Source organism: Lithobates pipiens, unplaced genomic scaffold (assembly GCF_037356315.1).
Source record: "Lithobates pipiens isolate NorthernLeopardFrog02 unplaced genomic scaffold, aLitPip1_a1.2 Scaffold_25, whole genome shotgun sequence".
NCBI classification, from domain to species: domain Eukaryota; kingdom Metazoa; phylum Chordata; class Amphibia; order Anura; family Ranidae; genus Lithobates; species Lithobates pipiens.
The window spans coordinates 101,252,694-101,272,342 of record NW_027507787.1 but is presented as its reverse complement, the minus strand read 5'-3'; the positions used below and the strand labels follow the sequence as shown (position 1 = coordinate 101,272,342).

The 19,649-nt window shown below is 46.2% G+C and overlaps 1 protein-coding gene across 2 annotated transcripts in view; it reads left to right on the top strand.

Annotated features, from left to right (window-relative positions):
• RAD9A (RAD9 checkpoint clamp component A) overlaps positions 1–19,649 on the top strand; it is a 266,419-nt gene that overhangs the window by 154,464 nt on the left and 92,306 nt on the right. For both annotated transcript variants that reach the window (XM_077454778.1, XM_077454779.1), the window contains exon 9: positions 18,226–18,290. In XM_077454778.1, the coding sequence (XP_077310904.1) occupies positions 18,226–18,290 (65 nt within the window). The remainder of the gene's footprint in view (positions 1–18,225; positions 18,291–19,649) is intronic.

Below are 19,649 nucleotides of genomic sequence, written 5' to 3'. Positions count from 1 at the left end.
TCATATACAGCAAAGAGTGTTTGGTGTGCTTATCAGTTCACACAGTTTAATATATGCACCGGTTATATTGGTCACATCATAATTTTGTAAAAACGAACAAGCGCTACACTTTCTTCACAAAATTTATTATGTCACATTTGTACACCTGGATGTTGTGTTAGCTGCTGTTTGTATATTGTTTACACATTTGAATAGCGCAGTGTTTTTGTTCTTTTAAAATATTAAACCCAGACGAGTACCCCTAGCTATCATCGGTTCAGAATAAAGTCCCTGGAGTCTAACTTTGGCCTCAGGCTTTGAGTAAAGCACCCCCATAAAGTTTGGTCCAAAACCCCATTGTTTGAGCACCGCAAAAAGGTATGGCCATGAAACTGAATCGAAGGCCTTTTGAAGGTCCAACGATAGTAGCATGCCCTCTTGTTTGTGTTCACCCGTCCAATTTGATTGTAAAACCGAGATAAGGTCAACCGTCCTAACTTGGTCAGGGCCTTGTCTGCCAGGGATGAAACCGACCTGGTCTTTGTGGATATAAAGGCCTATACATGACGCCAGACGAGTTGCCATAACTTTAGTAAAAATTTTGAGGTCGTTGTTAATCAATGAGATGAGTCTATAGTTCCCTATTTGGCTTGCGTCTTTAACCTGGTTTAGGAATTGGAGATATAGGCCATGTTCAGTTGATTACCGATGGGGTTACCTTTTGATCATTGAATTAAAGAATCTAGTGAGGTATGGGGCCAAGGTGTGCGAGAATGTTTTGTAATAAGGGGTAGAGAATCCATCAGGCCCCAGTGACGTTTTCCCTTTTAAGGTTTTAATCACCTCCGCTATCTCGGAAACAAAGACGGAAGCCTCCATCTCTGCTCTGTGATCTGCAGAGAGTCTTGGTAGTTCCAGATCTCTCTACTCGGTTAATATTAGAGTGTTTATCTGCTTTGTAAAGCTCTTTGTAAAAGTCCTGAAAAGCTTTCATAATGCTCTGTGGGTTGAGAGTAAGGGTGCCATCTGCCTGTCTGATTTTGGGAAGTGAGTGGGAGAAAAATCTAGGGGATAATTTAGATGCAAGCAAGGGTCCTATATTGTTAGTTTCTGGTAAAATTTAGCCCCGGTCCATCTAATGGATTTCTCAGCCTTTGCTGTGAGGGCCAAGTTAAGGGCCGCTCGGGCTGCATGCAAAATATGTCCAGTAACTCTGGGAGGGTCTTTTTTATGTTGCTTATGAAGATCGCAGAACTCCCTCTCAAGTTTTTCGATGACGCACATCCTGTCTTTTTTTTTATTTTTTGTGCCGCAATTTGGATCAGCTTACCCCTGATCGTCGCCTTATGCGCTGCCCAGAGATTCTTGGCCGAAACATCCCCAACATCGAGTCAGAAATATTCGCGGAGAGCTTCTTGTATCTCGGTGACCCTTATAGGATCATTAAGCATGGACTGAGTTAGGGTCCAACTGGAAATATTCTGTCTGCGAGCATCCCTGCGCAACGCTAGGAGGACCATAGTGTGATCTGACCAAGTTAAATCTAACATTTTAGACTTGAGGGCTAGAAGGGATATGGCATTTGGATAATATGTGATCAATGTGTGAGTAGGATTGATGTGGATTCGAGAAAAGGGTCAAGTCACAAGAAGAAGGGTTCAATTCCCTCCAGATGTCAGCTAAGTGAGACTGAAAAATCAGTCGTGCTTTTTGAATACTATGTTTAATAGGTCTAATCGTTTGTGAATGAATAGGTTTGGACTTGTCAATCCCAGAATCAAAAGCCATATTAGAGTCCCTTTCCATAATTGTGATACCTTCTAACATGGGTCCTAGGGTGTTAAACATTTGCTGAAAAAAACTCGTCTGACCTTTATTGGGGGCATAATAGGAAACGATTGAGTAAAGTTGATCGACAATGGTGCCTTTTACCAGGAGGAATCTCTCCTCTGCATTGTTTAGCGATCGCAACCCCTCTCGTCTTATCATCGGCATTGGCCAAGAAAAACAGTGGGAATTGTGCATGGAGAAAGGAGGAGGGGGTGTACCCCCCCGGAAAGGGAGTTTCCTTTAATAGGAGTACATCTATGTGATGAGATCCAATAGACCTGAAAGGCCTTGCATCTCTTAATTGGGGAATTGAGTCCCTGAGTATTGCGTGAAATTATCTGTAAAGGATGCAAAGTAGTATTGTCAGTAGCCATGAAGCTCGAGGGAAGAAATGTCACTTGTTCTACTGTCAGTTACCCAATCCTGCATAGAGACCAGGGAAAAATTACATGACTGCAGCTTGTGAAAACCTCAGGGACACCTTGTAGAGGAAATATAACAGTAAGTTGGCTGAAAGACAATAGAAAAATCAGAGGAAGAAAGGAAAAAATAAAAATCTGCCAACAATCTAAAAAATTTAACGCCCATGACAGGCCCAGATCAAGGGGAGGAGAGGGACTTCCTCCCCTCAATCAGAACAAACAATTTTTGTATAGCTCTTATGTAGGTTATCTCCCACCACCCAGAGATGTAAAGATCCCTGACTGGGATGTAGGATGGAGCACAAGGCATCAGCTCTGGCTTTATACAGCTTGGAAACAGGCTAACAGTCTCCCTGTGTGATGACTTGGGGGAGCATGGCCGGGGGAGAGCGGAACATACTACTTGAGGCAAAAAATGTTTCCAGCTATCCTTGAGGGTAGGGGGCGCAAGGCCTCAAAGCTGTGCAACAGCAGAGATCAGTGGACTGGGTATATAAGTTCTATCCGATCCCGGATAAAGTTCACAAATAAGACTTCCGTCCTGAAAATGAAAGTGGTCAAAGAAGACAGGAACTTGTCACCAAGTTAACATGGGACAATGTTATGGGGGGCTGTATCTTTGGCTCTCTTGGAGTTGGTCTTCTCCCATAAGATTGACGTAGGGCTCTGGGGTGTGGGTCGGTTTGCAGACCCCTGTTGAGAATTTGACATGATCATTACTGAGTCCAGAGAAATGAGCTTGAGTTCTAAGAGTAAATGTTCGCCCTCAGGGAAGCTATGTATTACATGCCGTTTACCCTTGTAGGAGAATTTGAGGGCAAAAGGGAATGTCCAGCGATATTTAATCTTTCTTGGTAAGGGCTGCCAGAAGAGGCTTCAAAGATCTCAGTTTTTGAATGGTGAATAGGGAAATGTCAGCAAAAATCTTAATTTCCTGGTTGTGAAACTGAATGCGATCCTGTTGACAGGAACGTTTCATTACCTCCTCCTTAATGGAGTAATAGTGTGGTTTCACCACAATGTCTCTCGGGGATCCATCTTTCTTTGGGGGGCCAAGAGATCTGTGAGTGCTGTCCAATTCCAATTTGTGAGAGGGGACAGAGGGAATCGGGTGTTAACCTCCTGCACAGCCAATGGAATATCGGTAACTGTTTCGGGGATCCCTCTCATCCTAAAATTGTCCCTCCTGGAGCGATTCTCAAGATCGTCAATCCAGGCCTGAGCTGCTTCGAACTGCTCTTGTACAAAGTGCAGATGGTCTGTGTTTTGGTTTGCCCTGGAAATGGTAATGTCCAGCTTATGCTCAATATGTTAAATTCTGGAGCCCAGATTCTGGAAATCTGCTCTAATTTCTCCTGTAATCCTGTCTGCATTCTGAGATAAACCTCTGTCCAGCATCTCTGAGATTTTAGTGAAAAGTTGAGATGCATTAAAAGTTACATCAAGAGCCTGCACGGTTTGGGTTGTAATGGAGTCAGGCTGATTAGGAGAGGCTGCAAATGAGGATAATCCATATGGCCCTATGGAGCGCTCTAACAAAGATACGGTGGAGGCTGGAGAGCTGGTTTCCCCTGCTGGGGCTTGTCCTGGCATCAGTGGGGTATATGGGAGGGTGGCTGGTTTCAGCACTTGCCTGGCTGTAATGGAGGAGTCCTCTGCGGCCTGGTCTTGTGGCTGTGTTACGGCCGCCATCCTGGTAATGGTGCGGCCGTCGGCGGACCCGAAGTGAGGACCCAACGCTCTTCTAGCCTGTCCACCCAGCATGAAAGTGGCATCTGATGTCTCTCCTTTCGTCTCCCGCTGCCGGTAGGGAGTCTGGAAGCCGCACTCCACTGCTATCGTCGCTGCGTGGCCAGCACTGTGCGGAGCTCCGGGCTTACGTCGCTATCTTGAGAGACTCCGTGCATGCGCTCCGTATGTTCTGCTTTTTGACGAACTGAGCTGCTGGGAGCAGAGTGAGGAGTTATAACCGGTAAGACCGCCCTCCTGGGTGGCACTGTGCTTGTTTTTTTTATGTGTTCTGCCTAGTCCTCTCCCTAAGGTCAAGATTAAAGTGCTGTGTGTCTCAATGAACCTCAGAGAAAAGGATTTTACAGTAAGTGCAAAAATCCTATTTTTTCTGGATTTTTCGTTACTATTCGCTCTCTCTCATTTAAAATACACCTATAATAAAAAATATGCCCTTCATTTCTTTGTAAGTGGTCATACTTACAAAAATCTGCAGGGGGTCCAATAATTTCAGCCACTGTAGGTTACGTAAAAGCCAAAGTAAAAAAGTGGTACTTTTAATAGAAGCAAAGCAAAGATTGGCGCACTCTTTAATACTAAAGTCCCTGCCAAGAGCACTCAATGATGCCAGGCCAAGGGTGGGTGGAAGATTGTCCCTGTTTATCAGTTAGTGGGCAGAGATCACAGAAACTTCTTTTTGTACTTCTGATTATAAAATCAGGCTACAGGCTGGAATTCAGTCTTCCTCCACCCTGTAGATCTTTTCTCACCCATCTGCCAAGAGACCGTGAAAGGAAACGGGCGATGTTGGAATCTGAACAGGTGGTTGTTCCGGTTCCAGAAGATGAGAAATTCCAGGGCTTCTACTCTCATGTGTTCCTTGTCTGGAAACCACCTGGCAATTTTTTGCATGATAATCTATCTACTACAGTAAGTTTGCCAAACAAGTTTCTGGTGTTCAGAAAATTCCATATTGAAAGTATTTACACGTTGAGAATCTTTTACACCAGAATGCTTATTTGATACCATGGACCTCCAAGACGCTTATCTTCATGTACCTATTTTTCAAGGTCATCAGCAGTTTCAGAAATTGGCAATCCTAACAAAACATGTTCCACGTCATTTGGCCAATCAGATCCTTGCCCTTTGGTCTCTCAGCAGTCCAGAGAATCTTTATAAAATTAATAGCCGAAGTTATGCCTTTTCTACAGCTATGGGAGACAACTCATTAATTTTTTGCTCAGGATCAGCAGAAACTGGTCAAAGATTTTATTTCTGGTTCTCCAGACCCTTCACAATTTGGGCTGGTGAATTAGTCAATGTCCTTCCTGGTCCCCTCTGTCTCAATCAAAAACATTTTCTAGGGCGTGGTCTCGGCTTGGACGGGCAAAGCTGCATCTCTCTGAGGCTCCCGGGCCGAGGCTCTCCAGGGAATGTAAACAGTAGCCATATCGTTTATTTGTACTCCCCGCCAGTGCTCAACATCGTGGGGAAGCGGGACGCTCAATCCAGCACCGCCGCAGCCCGCATGGAGCGGTATCTCGTCCCGCTGCAGCCACCAGCGTCTACACCGGACCCGGCCAAGATGGCGTCTGCCACGAGGACGGAGCTCGGATCGGCGGCGGGGAGAGATGAGAGAACTGAACTATGTAATGACTTGCCACCGTTCTCCCCGCCCAGCGATCTCTCCCCCTGTCTCCCTGGCTCATTGATATTAACACCGCTGGACAGCCCAGGGTGGGGGAGCATAGCAGATCTCTGCAGTGGGGAAGGCATGGTACTCTAGCCTCACAGTCCTCCTACACAGGCACACAGCTCCCCACCACACTGCAGCAGCACCAAGCGCTGAATTCTACACAGGCTGTGTCTATGCAGGCTCCCTCACCCATACCATGCACTGAACAGGCAATTTGGGCTCTCTTGCAGAAACTTCCCACCAGGGAGGACCTGGACTCAGTGGTGTCCAGAATTGAGGGCGCGCTGAGGGGAGAGATTGCGGGAATAAGAAAAGAGGTGACAGACGTGACAACGCGAGTCGCCACTCTGGAAACGGACACCTCAGTCCTCCGACAAGAGGTCGCTGAGCTGCGGAATATCAGGCAAGAAGTGACGGACAAAATCGCAGTTATACCTCACAACAGACGACCTGGAAAATCTCAACCGCAGGCGTAACATAAGACTGCGCGGCCTACCCAAAGCGACCCGACAGATTGACCTCAAAGCGACAGTAATAGCCATTTTCAATAACTGCCTTGAACAACCGCCGGAGACGCCAATTGCAATTGACAGAGTTCATAGAACGCTAGGACCCAGGAGCCCCACAGAAGACAGACCCAGGGATGTACTCTGCTGCCTGCACAATTACACCGTCAAAGAAGACATTCTCCAAAAGGCCTGGCACAGAGGGAGCATCGACTTTGATGGCGCCGCAGTTGTCCTGCTACCAGATGTCTCAAGGAGGACCCTCCAGATGCGTCGTTGAATGAAACCCCTGCTTGAGAGACTCAATGAGAGGGGGATCTCCTACAAGTGGGGCCACCCCTTTCACCTGATTGTACGCAAGGATGGCAGGTCGCACACCCTCCGACATCCAGCTGATGTCCCCGATTTTCTCCGGGCTTTGGGTCTACCCCCCACTGCAAATACCCAATTGGCTCGCATTTGATTTTCCGGCTCGCAACGATAACCCACCTGCTAGCAACACGTCTAGACCCCAAAGATCATGACGCAACCGTCGCTCTCAGCGCAGACAGTCGCAGAATCCGCAGGACAACGAACTCTGATCAGTGCTTGCTGTGTTTTGTTTCTAATCTTTTTGTTTTTTTTTTGTTTTTTGTTTTTTGTTGTTCTTTTTCTCCTCCCCTTCTCGGTCTTCCTTTCTCTCCTTTGCACAGGTACAGCATTTTTGACTTAGCGGCACAGAGTTCAACCAATATCACGGATGCTCGCTGACTTCGCAGGACACTAAACCGTGAGCCCCTGGTCTCAGGCCGGAACATTTCCTCATTATTCTGTTATGTGTTTTTTTTTTTTTGTTTTTCTTTTCCTGCCTTGGTCCGTTTTTTGGGAGTGTGGGGTTTTTTAGAAATGCAGGCCCTCATAAAGCTGGGGGTATGGCCATACGGCCGAAAGGGGCATCACCCCACCGTCCAATGATTGGATTAGAGATAGGCTCTCTGGCGGTGGCCCCCCTGGCCCGCCCAACATGATGCCCTCGACACGCTGACCTTACCCTGCTCTACCCTTGCCCGGATGCATATGGGGAGGAGGGAGGGAACGGGTAGTCTGATGGGTGGGATACTGCCTGGGTTGTGGGATTTTAATCCTGCGGAGTTGAGATACCTCTGGCCTATTGGGAAGGGCACTACTCCACCTATGGCACCGCGACCCTCCTCACCCCTTCCACCTGTACGCCCCCTGATAGCTCGGGATCGGCTCTATATGTTGGTACTTGTGAGCCGGGGACAAAATGGGCAAGGGCTATCATAACAGCTTGGTCTGGGAACATGGGGGAGGTCCCCGTAGGTACTTCCTCGGTTGGGCATTAGGGGCGGGTCATGGGGACACGACTCAGTCTCGGGGGGCCCTGGCCCGGAGGGTTGGGCGATCCCCCTCTTGATAATGCTGTTGCTGGTGCAATGAGTTGGCTGCTGATTGTCATAGTTATATTGCCATTTAAGGAAATAAGTTAACTTAAGGTTTCAAGGTTCATGTTGCGTTCTGTATTGTTTTCAAATGATGCTCTTTTTTCATTTTTTATTTTATTTTTGTTGAGTAGCTGAGTACTCCACAGTGGTTTCTGCTGAGATCGCTGACAGCAAGGAGTACCTGGCAGAGCCCCGTGCTCCGGGGGTCTGGCTCCCGAAGTGCCCTATCGCTTCCCCCACTAGGCCTTTGCTGCCAACAGAGGCAGTCGTTCTCCGGTTGGAGATCTAGTTTTCTCCCAAATTCCCCCTTCACTCCTGCTTGTTCTGTCCTCCCAGTCTTGTAATCCCTCTAAGCCTCTCTCCTCCTTCTCTTTCTAGCCCCCCTACCCTTTCTGCGCCCCTCCTTCTCCTGAACCCTACTTTTCATCCGAGCCCCCGGCGGCCCCTCCCTGACCTGCCTGGGATGTCTCTGAAAATTGTGTCATGGAATGTGAAGAGACTGAATGTCCCAGAGAAACGCACAAGTTGCCTGGCGGATCTCTGGAGACAGAGACCGCAAGTGGTCCTTTTGCAAGAGACCCATTTTCGGGCAGACAAGATTCCTAAACTTACCAGTAAGCGTTTCCCAGTGGCGTACCACAGTGCTTCATCCTCCTCAAAATCAAAGGGCACGAGTATCCTCATGGCCAACACTTTGCCCTGGCAGTTGAAGGACGTCCATGCTGATCTGGAAGGCAGATACCTTTTTGTTAAGGGTACACTGCAGTCGCAAACTTATACCTTTGCAAACCTCTACCTGCCGAATGTGGACCAACTGCCAGCTCTTGACATTTGCCTGGCCGCTTTGGCCTCCTTCACGGAAGGAACACTGGTGTTGGGAGGAGATCTCAACTTCACTATTGAACCCCGGAGGGACTCATCGACGGGCTCTTCTGCCCTCTCCCTGAGGGTCCGAGACCGCATTAGGGATCTACTGCATTCGTATCGGCTAGTTGACATCTGGCGTATTCTCCATCCACGGGAGAGGGATTACACCTTCTTCTCTCCGGTGCATGGCTCCTATTCCAGGATCAATCTTTTTCTGATCTCCCATGATACGATCCCTTTGGTCACGGGAGCTCAGATTGGGCATATTGCGCTCTCAGACCATCCCCCGATTTCCATTACCTTGAATACACAACGTCCAACAACTAAAACGGCTACATGGCGCCTAAATAAGTCCCTTCTGCGTGACCCGGAGGTCAGAGTGGACATTGTACGAGAACTTGGACTCTTCTTTGAGAGCAATAAGGACTCGGTCCCTAACCCCCTTTCTATCTGGTCGGCGCATAAATGTTATATAAGGGGCATATTCATAAAACATGGACCTAGACTCAAAGTAGCCAGGGAGAAAACATTGTCCGAGTTGCTGGCAAAGCTACACGAATGCGAAAAACGCCATAAGCACCGCCCAGATAGGGACCTCGAAATGGAGGTAATTAACCTCCGTGAGAAGATTAAGGAGCACTCTCTGTTCCACTCCAGGAACAACCTTTTAAAGGTACGCAGAACGTTTTAAGAATTCGGAGATAAATGTAGTCGAGCCCTAGCGAATGCCATATGAGCCCAGCGTAACCTTTCCTATATTCCGACCCTATCCACCTCCACGGGACATAAAATCCATGACTCGGCGGAAATGGCGGAGGCCTTCTGGGTTTTTTACGCAGCACTCTATAACTTACATTCTCATCCCATAGGAGACCGTCCCCAGAGTAGTGTGGAGGCTATTGAGACATATCTGGCAGCGGCAGACTTGCCCTCGCTTAATGAAGAGGAGGCGGAATTGCTTTCGCGGCCTATAACTGGAGGAACTCTCAAAAGCTATAGCTGGGGCTCCGAAGGGAAAGGCACCAGGTCCAGATGGCTTTACCAACGCCTACTACAAACACTTCCAGACTCAACTGGCGACCCATTTCATCACAGCCTTTAACGCAATACTGGATGATCATACCATACCACCAGACCTGCTACAAGCCAGCATATCGGTTATCCCAAAACCTGAGAGACCCGCTTCTATGTGCCAGCTATAGGCCTATTTCTCTACTAAATTGCGATTTGAAGTTGTTTACTAAAATATTGGCGGAATGATTAGGGTCTGTCCTCCAACGTATAATCCCTTTAGATCAGGTCGGCTTCATCCGTAACAGAGAAGCGCGAGACAACACAATCGGGACGATTGATGTGGTAGCAAGGGCCAAACACCTTAATGTACCTTTGATCCTACTATCGACAGACGCTGAAAAGGCATTCGATAGGGTCAACTGGACTTTTCTGTTGGCAACCCTGCGACGCATGGCAATGCCAGCCTCCATTCTGTCCTGGGTTTCAGCCATTTATTCTTGCCCTTCCGCATCGGTCAGAGTGAATGGGGTAGCCTCCAACCCATTTAAGATCAGCAACGGGACGAGGCAGGGTTGCCCACTCTCGCCACTCCTGTTCCTAATCTCCCTAGAACCCCTGCTACAACATATTAGGCTCAACCCAGACATAAGAGGACTCGAAACAAGCACTTACCACCACAAAGTTGCTGCATACGCAGACGATCTGCTATTCTATGTCGCCAATCCCCACACCTCATTACCAGTTTTGATGTCAGAAATACGCCACTACGGGACGCTCTCAGATTTCAAAATTAATTTCCAGAAATCAGAGGCACTAAATGTCTCCCTACCCCCCTGCTCCCGGGCTCCTCTTGGCAGAAACTTTCCCTTCCGGTGGTCTCCCCAGGCGATTAAATATTTAGGCACAAGAATCCCATCGGAGCTGCACCTTGTCTATCAACTTAATTTTCAGCCACTTCTGACCACCTTTTCCTCAGCATTAGAGAGGTGGAAGAACCTGGCAATCTCCTGGTTCGGTAGAAGCAACGTACTGAAGATGAATATCATGCCACGGTTGCTTTATCTTTTACAAGCACTACCAGTGAGGCTACCACTGACTTTTTTCCATAAAATGCGCACGATAATGACCAAATATATCTGGCAAGGCAAGCCTGCGCGGCTTAAAAGCTCCCTATTGCACTGACCCAAACTTAGAGGGGGGATGGGTCTCCCTGACCCTGCGTTATATTGCACAGCAGTCCATATGAACAGGGCAGTGGACTGGTGCCGGCATAAATCACATAAGCTTTGGGTCAGTCTGGAACAGGAATCGGTACTAGCACCTCTTGAAGGCTTGCCATGGAGTGGAGGGAGGCCTCCCAGTTCCTTCCCTTCCCACCCATTAATAGAAACCACTCTACAAGAGCTTTACAGATATTTTAGATTTACCAAGACGCTCAGTTTTCCCTCTCCGATGGCACCCATAATCGGACATCTGAAATTCTTGCCAGGGCTCTCTGACAGGTCTTTTCGGACCAGAGCAGAGCATCGTTGGAGCCTCCTCATTTTCCGGTCCTTCAGATTGGAACGACCTTTCGAACATGTACCCTGGCTTTGGCTTGACTGCTCTGGGAAGATGGAAACTTTTACAACTTTCGCACTTTCTCAGATCCCTGCCGGATGCTGAAGGCTTTCGCAGATCACGCACACCCTTTGAAGATCTGTGTATGGGAGAGGAACCGGTCCGGAAATCCCTTTCCTACTCATACAATATTTTGCAGACCAGCACTTCCCTAGATGATCCCCCATACCTGAGGAAATGGGAGAGGGATCTTAATGTCCAGTTTACTGATGACCAGAAAAGTAGAATCCTATTTTTTGCACATAAGTCCTCGCTGACGCGCTGGTACAGGACCCCCTCGGTGCTAGCGTCGATATTCCCAGGGCACAGCCCCCTATGTTGGAGATGTGGAACTCAGAGTGGCACGATTCTACACATCTTCTGGGAGTGCGCAGTGCTGACGCCCTTCTGGAGTCAGGTACTAGGAATCATCCATAAACTCACTGATTATTGATCTGAAAGACAACCCAGTGGCAATACTATTGAATTTGACCCCAATGTCCAGTAGGCGCTATCGTAAATCTTTGCTGAAGCACTTCCTCAATGCGGCCAGGGCATGTATTCCCAGTATGTGGAAGCAGAGGTCCCCTCCGACAGTGATGCAGTGGTTTGCCAGGATTAGCGATATACAGCGTATGGAACGACTAACGGCGGCTATAGGGGAAAGAGAGGAGGAACATAGTGCGCGGTGGTCACACTGGGATCTGTTTCGATATTCAGACGACTACAAATCTTACACATAAACAGGCAGTCCCTTAGGGGCAATGGGGCCTTGGGTCGGCGGCCTCGCCGGGGCCTCACCTTATCCTCCTCCCCTCCTCCCTCCCCATCCTTATTCTTTCTTATAAGCTACCCCCTCTTTTCTCTTGCGACACCATGGGTGTTGTTCATCTTTCCTCCTCATAAAAACGAAAATCCTCCTGAATGCGATACCCCAGCTTGGTGCCGCCCCCAGCCTCATGGGTGCGAGTTCCATAGCCTAACTAAGACAGGGACTTTCTCCAGTCAATTACATTAAGTAACCTGGTCTCCGTAATGTGAGGGGCACGATAGTCCTCCCTTTGGGGGGGCCCTACTACACGTGACCGCCCAGAGTACGAATGCAGCACAGATATATGTGCACCATGTTTAGGGTACCTAGATATTCCCTCCCGGTCAGTAGATAGCATTGTTGGTTAGATTGGAGCTCTTGGACACATATAGTTGATATTGGCTAATCGCATCACTCCATAACAGTATGTCTGGATAGACTTCAGAAGTTTAATCTTAACAGTATATTTGGACTGGTGTGAGTTCTCATGATCCATTATTGTAAGTCCCAGCTGATTGTCATGTCGTTTTTATATGTTTGTTTGTATAATCTGCATTCTTTAAATAAAAAAAATAAAAAATTTCTAACAGAAGAAACATTGCGGAAAATGATTCTTTTAATTCAGGCATTCAGGCTACTTTCAGAAGCTTCTGTATGCCAGATTACACAGTTATTGACAACTGCACTCCAGGGCCCTTCCAGGATTTCTCCTCAGGTCATGGAGTCTGAGAAGAGTGGCCTAAATCCGGTAGTTCCCTTCCATCTCAGGATTCTCTGGTCCTCTCTTGGTGAGAACATTCAAAACATTTTATTAGACAGATACACTATGGGCTCAGGGCTCTACAGTCAAGATTACAACCAACTTCAGTCTCTGGGGTTGGAGTGCCCACTCAGGAGACTGATCTGCTTCTTCTGGCTGCCAAATTCCTTGTGCATGCCTATCATCAAACTACATAAAGCTTCTTGCAGTAGGAAAGCTTTGCTGACATTGGAACCTAACATCCAGGCCACAGACGTTTTGGTCAACACAGACAACACCACAATGGTAGCATATCTGAACAAACGGGGACCCCCGCTCAGACAGCCTGTTATTTGTCTCGACAGATCCTGAGTTGGGCAGAGATAATATCTTCTATCGCAGCAGTACACATCGAGGGGTCATATTGCAGTCTAGCAGAATAGCTGGGCTGTGTGAAAATCCACAAATAATTTAGAGAATAAAATACGGAGGCCTTAAGGGAAATTACTTTAAGGTGGGGTGTCCCAGAGGTAGATCTGTTTGCATCCAGATAGAAGGTGCAGACCTTCTATTCCATAGAGGGAGTCTCTAGAGTCAGATGCTTTAACCTTCCCATGGACCTTCAGCCTAGCATATGGTGATTTGAAAGATCATCACGGAACAGGCAAATGTGATTTTGATAGCTCCTTTGGTGGCTGAGGAGTTGGTTCTTGGCCCTGAAGGCACTGTCCGTGGTTCCTTCCTGGACCCTTCCAGATCAGAGATTTTCTGCTGCAGGGAGAGATTAAGAATCCATGCCCTAAGATATACTGTTTGACGGCCTGGAAGCTGACCGGCGCATCCTACAGCTGATTGACACTATACTTGGTAGCCATAATTAGGTCACTTGAAAAATGTATGGGAAGATTTGAAAGACTTTCATGTCCTAGCAGAGGAATAGGGGTAGTGATTCCTTTTTTTTCTTCCTTTGCGTTCTGAAAGTTCTCCAAAGTGGCATTGACAGAAGATTGGTGGAACCCTCTTTAATGTATGGAAAACAAAATAAACTTCACTATTACCACATTAACGGTCTCTGTGATATGTAACATCACATATAATACACATCAAACTGAAAATAAGACAGAAATTTAACTTTGCAGGGGTGGTGGGTATTAGTGGACAATGTCGGTAAAGCAGTGGACAGTGTCCATCAGTGCCCATAAGTGTAGCCTCATCAGTTCTGCCTCAGTGCCCATAAGTGCAGCCCCATCAGTGCAGTCTCATCTGTGCCCACCAGTGTCACTATGTGCAGCCAGGATCATTAAGACACCTGCCATATGACAGAGTAGAGATCTCTGGCTGTGACAGATTTTGTATGTGAAACACCAAGCGCCGGAATGCCTTGCCTTCTGGACCAGCATCGATGCCGCTCCAGGAGGCTGGCTGTTACGCCGCTCGGTGTTTCACAGACAAAATCTGTCACAGCTGCAGATCTTCCGCTCTGTCATCCGGCTGGTGTCTGTTACGAGATCGTCGCTCTGGACTGAGAGATGGTGGGCTATGCTGGCAAGGAACAGAGGAGGAGGAGGAAACCACCTCCATGTGTGGTACAGACTGGAGTCTGTGAGACCCCTCCGCCCCACTACAGCAAGCAGGGATGGAATTACAAGTCCCTGCTTGCTTTAGAGAACTATTGGGAAGTGTCAAACCCAGTGGCTGAGGGTACATGTGGAAAAGCAGCCACCAGTCTTGCAGGAAATCACTCAAGATTAACAGCTTTTCTGAAAAATCATCAGGCTGCTACAAAGAAACTACAGGGCTCAGAATAAGATGGATGGCATAATTGGTAAAGGTAGATTATCAACAAGGAAATATGGGGGGGGGGGGGGGTCCAGGATTTCTGCTTTAAGGTCACTTTTCTCTTTGCTGTAACTTCAGGTTGAAGGATCTATGACCTGGAATCCCTGTGTTGCAAGAATCCCTTTTTCAGGGTCCTGGAAGATAGAGCCCTTAATAAATCAGATCCTCTATACCTGCCCAAGGTATCTACTTTCTTTCATTAGTCACAGGAGGTGATTTTATCCAGTTTTTGCAGCTCTCCTAAGAACTGTTTACTTGATGTCAGAAGATGCTTGCTTCATTATTTGGAAGTTGCTAAAGAATTCAAGAATTCCTCTCAGGGAAGGTGCTAAAGCATTCAGAAGTTTCATCACTAGATAGATTGGAGACACGATTCTCTGGGCTTACAGATTTTCCAATCGGGGACCTCCTACAAAGATGAAAGCTTGCTCTACTAGGTCCTTAGCCACATCATGGGCCGAACGAGCAGGAGCATCATGGGAAGAAATATCCAAAGCAGCTGTTTGGTCTTTTTCGTAAGCCCTCACCAAGCAATATAGAATTCAGATGCTGTCCAGCCATGACCTCTCCTTTGGAAGGAAGGTTCTACAAACTGTGGTTGCTCCCTAAGGTTTGGAATCTTGCTTATACTCACAAGTAAGCTGTCCTGGAAGATGAAGGGGGGGGGGGGGGGATGGCCATTAGACTTGCTGTTAATTTCCATGAATCTTCCAGGACAGTGTCCGAATTCCCACCCATTTTTTTTAAATAATTTGATTATATTTTTATATCCCTTTTTTTTTTTTTTTTTTATAGTTTGAAGTAATGTATTCACATCCTAGTTGTTCTTTGTGTTTTACCGTGGCTTCTTCCCTTGTGCACATGAGTGGAGGTTTTCTCTATCTTCAATATAATTGAAGTGCAAGGGAGGGGAGGGTCGTTTTTAAATCGTTTTGTTTTGAGTTTCACGTAGAGGGTGGAGCCGGTCGGCTCTCCCAGTAAGCGGTCCTGGAAGATTCATGAAAATGGCTTTACCGGTAGATCTAAGGTTTTTTTTTTTTTTTTTGAGTATGTGTTCTGGAATAAATGTGAGGTGATGTTTGTTAGATCAGAAATGGGCAGAGAAGGTAACTGAGGTCAGGAAATCTCAAATGTGAAATAGAATATCACTAGTCGGCTGTAAAGGCAGCATCTCGGGCAACAATTTTTGGTGAGTCAGCAAAGAAACGGTGAGCAGGAGCTGCAACACTGATGTGATTGACCAGTACTCTACTCTTCTTTTTCTTTTTTTTTTTTCTGATGGTACCTTACACTGTAAATTATAAATAAATACATTTATAACGTCGCCAAGAAATGTTGAAGCAGGGCAGTGGAAGTGAGATAATTGCTTAATTAGTAGGAGTAGAGGTGTGTTTAATGCTGTGTGATTTATGACCTGAGTCATCAGTCTGAAAGTACGTTGAAGGGGGTGGCTATCAGTCCAGGGAGTGTGCAATATTATTTTAAAATTGATGGACATACCATTAAAGTGGAACCAGTATAACTGCTATATACACCCTTTAGAAGCATTTGTTTACTTTTTTATTCTTGCAATTTTTTTTTCTGTACATCCAGTGTTGTCTACATACATCTGTCGCATTGCACATTCAGACAGGTGATCTACTTATTTCATGCTTCAACAAAGTAATTTCCTTTCATGAGGTGTCAAATAATGCATAGATATTTAGATTTCCACTGCTTGGGAATGATAATCTACGGTTGCAGACACTAGCTGGTTAAAGTAAATCTTTCATAAGTGAACTATGGGGGTTTCTATTGGTGAGCTCCTCATAAATTGGTGTTGCTTGGCCGATCTGCTGACCCTCTAGCTTCAGTTGATTGAGTCATTGATGTAAGAAAAGTATGCATTTCAGGTAAGTCATACTAAAGGTTGTTAAACAGGCTTCTGACTCCCTTGCTTCTATCGAATGTCATGTGGTCCCCATATATACCGCATTGCCCTTACATCCATAAAAATGTTTGTGTTTTGGATGCCACGCGCCTCTGGCATTTGTATGGTAGTAAATACGGCTTAGCACCCCGGTCTCCGGTTGGGGTCTCTTTTTTAGGTGACCCTAGATTCATATCGGCTCATAATTCTAGTGACGCATTCCGTATCTGGATTGAATTTGGCCTGCTCACATTGAAGGATTTCCTGGTGGGTGCCCGTTTTGCCTCATTTCAGGAAATACAATCCCTTCATCCCATCCCGAATTCAGAATTCTTTCATTATCTGCAGATACGCCATTTTTTCTCACAACATTACCCTGGCCCCTACTCCCGTCCCCAAGGGTTTTCCTTTGAGAATATTTGCCTCACGGCTCCTAGACAGAAGGGCCTTATCTCTGACCTCTACGTATCCCTGTCCTCTATGGTTGAGACTGTAGAGTTGCCATACCGAGCCAAATGGGAAAGTGAACTTGTATTGGATCAGGACACCCTGGATTGGGACCGAGCCTGGAGGAACATGCGCCAATGCTCTAAATCTCTCTCCCTTAGAGAAACTGCTATTAAGTTGCTCACCAGATGGTATTATACGCCCCAAAGGTTACATCGCATGTTTCCCCAGGCCTCCCCCACCTGTTTTAGGGGTTGCCCCTGTCCGGGTTCATTTAAACACATTTTTTGGGACTGTGCCCGTATTCAACCGTTCTGGGGTTTGCTTTTTGATATGATCAATAAGGTAGCTGGTTATACTATAGACTTGGATGTATCTCATGCCTTATTGTTTGTTGCTCCACCAGACGCCCCTAAACATTTAAGATGTTTGATCCACTCGATCTGCCTGGCCATGTTATGGTCTATAGCACTTAATTGGAAATCTCCCTCTTTGTCATTTTCCCAGATTATCTCCCGTATAGACCTCATGATGCATGTTGAAAAAATTCACCACACTTTGTATGACTCTATCCCTTTATATGATGCTAAATGGAAACCCTGGTCTACCTTTAGACTTCTCTATTAACTGTGCTAGTCTCTCCTTCATTTTGCTCTGCTATTCTGTCACCCTCTCTTCTTTTCCTTATATTCCTTTCTTTTGTCTTTTCTGATTTTTCACCAATATTCTTCTCCCTTGGATTCATGTGGTATTACTTGTCTCAAAAGTTGCTTCTCAGGTTATCCATGTTGTTTTAGTCGTATCACTATTTTACCTATCCGCGATGTTCATTCATTGTTGAACATATACGATATGTGCTATATAATTTGCATCTTTTGCTTTGTATAACTATTTATGCTTCACCACAGTGTATGCTATATTTTGTTTGTTATCTTCCAATAAACTCCTTTGAAAACAAAAAACAGGCTTCTGACTGACAGACAAGCAGCTGCATACACTGACCTGATATTCAGCCCGTGTGTACCCAGCTAAACCCCAAGAAACCTAATGGATCGCTATACCCAAAATGGACATATTTGTTTTCCTTGTACACTTATGCGTTGAATTTTCACCTGTTTATACCTCCAGAAATCTCCAGGGGGTGAAAAAAAAATTCTGAATTTTTTTCTGACTCTTACCACAATGCTATTGCAAAGTTTTCACTGTACTGCAGTTTGCCTTTTTGTAGGGCACCATTCTGAGATCCAGTTTTGCAGACCCACACAAAACCTGAAATCCGTTTTGGCTAAAGCTGACCGTTATTTCATCTGTCATGTTAAATTAAACTTAAGCATTTATGCATTCTATTGTTTAGCTTTTTTTTGTTTGTTTTTTTGTTTTCTCTTTACCCTCAGGGTCTCCTTGGTTTTGCAGAGTCCAGTTGTCTCCCCATCTCAATACACTTCGATAGCGCTGGATGGTGAGTCTTTGTTCATTGTGATTTAAAAGTATGGCAGCTACTTTTTTTTTTTTTTTTTTTTTTTTTTTTTTTTAAGGCTCAGACTCTTCAGTTTATTAACCTTTATTCTTGTTTCTTTTATTATTGCCATAAAAAAAGTGGTTAGACCAGGTACCAAGACATTAAAAAGAAAAATTAACTTAGCACAGCTATCATAGCATTGGCACATCCTAGCATCCTAGGTGAGGACCCAGTCCTCTACACAGCTCACTTAAAGGACCATTTTGCGTTTATACCTGACTGCCCATAGAGCAGAGTGGGCTGTGTCTGCTGTGTATAAACACAGCGGACACGGGCCTGTCATCTGCCCGCTCTGCTCAGCAGGGGATCAGCGGACAGTGTTGGTTTACATTTTTGTTTTGTAAAAATAACTAGCCTTTAACCACTTCAATACCAGGCACTTTTGCCCCTTCCTGCCCAGGACAATTTTCAGCTTTCAGCGCTGTCACACTTTGATAATTGCGCGGTCATGCAACACTTTACCTCAACTAAATTTTTATAATTTTCTTACCACAAATAAAGATTTCTTTTGGTGGCATTTGATCACCTCTGGGCTTTTTATTTTTTGCTAAACAAACTAAAGAAACAACATTTAAAAAAAAAAAAAAGTCTGTCGTAAAATTTTGTTTCTCCTTCACTGGCGGGCGCTGATGAAGAGACACTGATATGTAGCATTGATGGGCATCATATGTACCTTTTGTGGGCACCGATAGGTGGAACTGATATGCAGAACTGATGGGCACTGAAGGGTAGCACTGATGATGAGGTACTGACAAGTGTTACTGCTGGACACTGATTGGCACTTTGGTGGGCTTTGGCAATGTGATGGGCACAGTCTTTATTGAGGGGGCAATGACTGGCAGCTTTTGGCAGCTCATGGGCACATCTGATGGGGGCTATGCTGATAGTCAATGTGCTGATTATCAGCACAGACCCCCCCCCCCCTTCTGACAGGGAGAGCCATCGATCGGCTCTCCCTGTCAGTGTGAACCGGGGAATGCTGTTTACCGGTACTTCCTGGTTCACGCGACAATCAGCTGTGATTGGTCACAGCTGATCACGTGGTAAGGAGCCTCTGTCGGAGGCTCCTTACCACGATAGGAGATGCGATCTCAGCGCTGCATGCGCTTGCATGTTGTCCTGCTGGACGTCATATGACGCCCAATCAGGATAACGGAACCACTTCCCGGCCATTAATCTGCTATAGGCCGAGCAGGAAGTGGTTAAGCATTGTGCATTGCACTGTGGAATATTTTGCCTTTGCCCTGTCAGGATGTCGGAGTATCCATAGGTGGTTTTGGGCTCCTAGGATGCACTTTC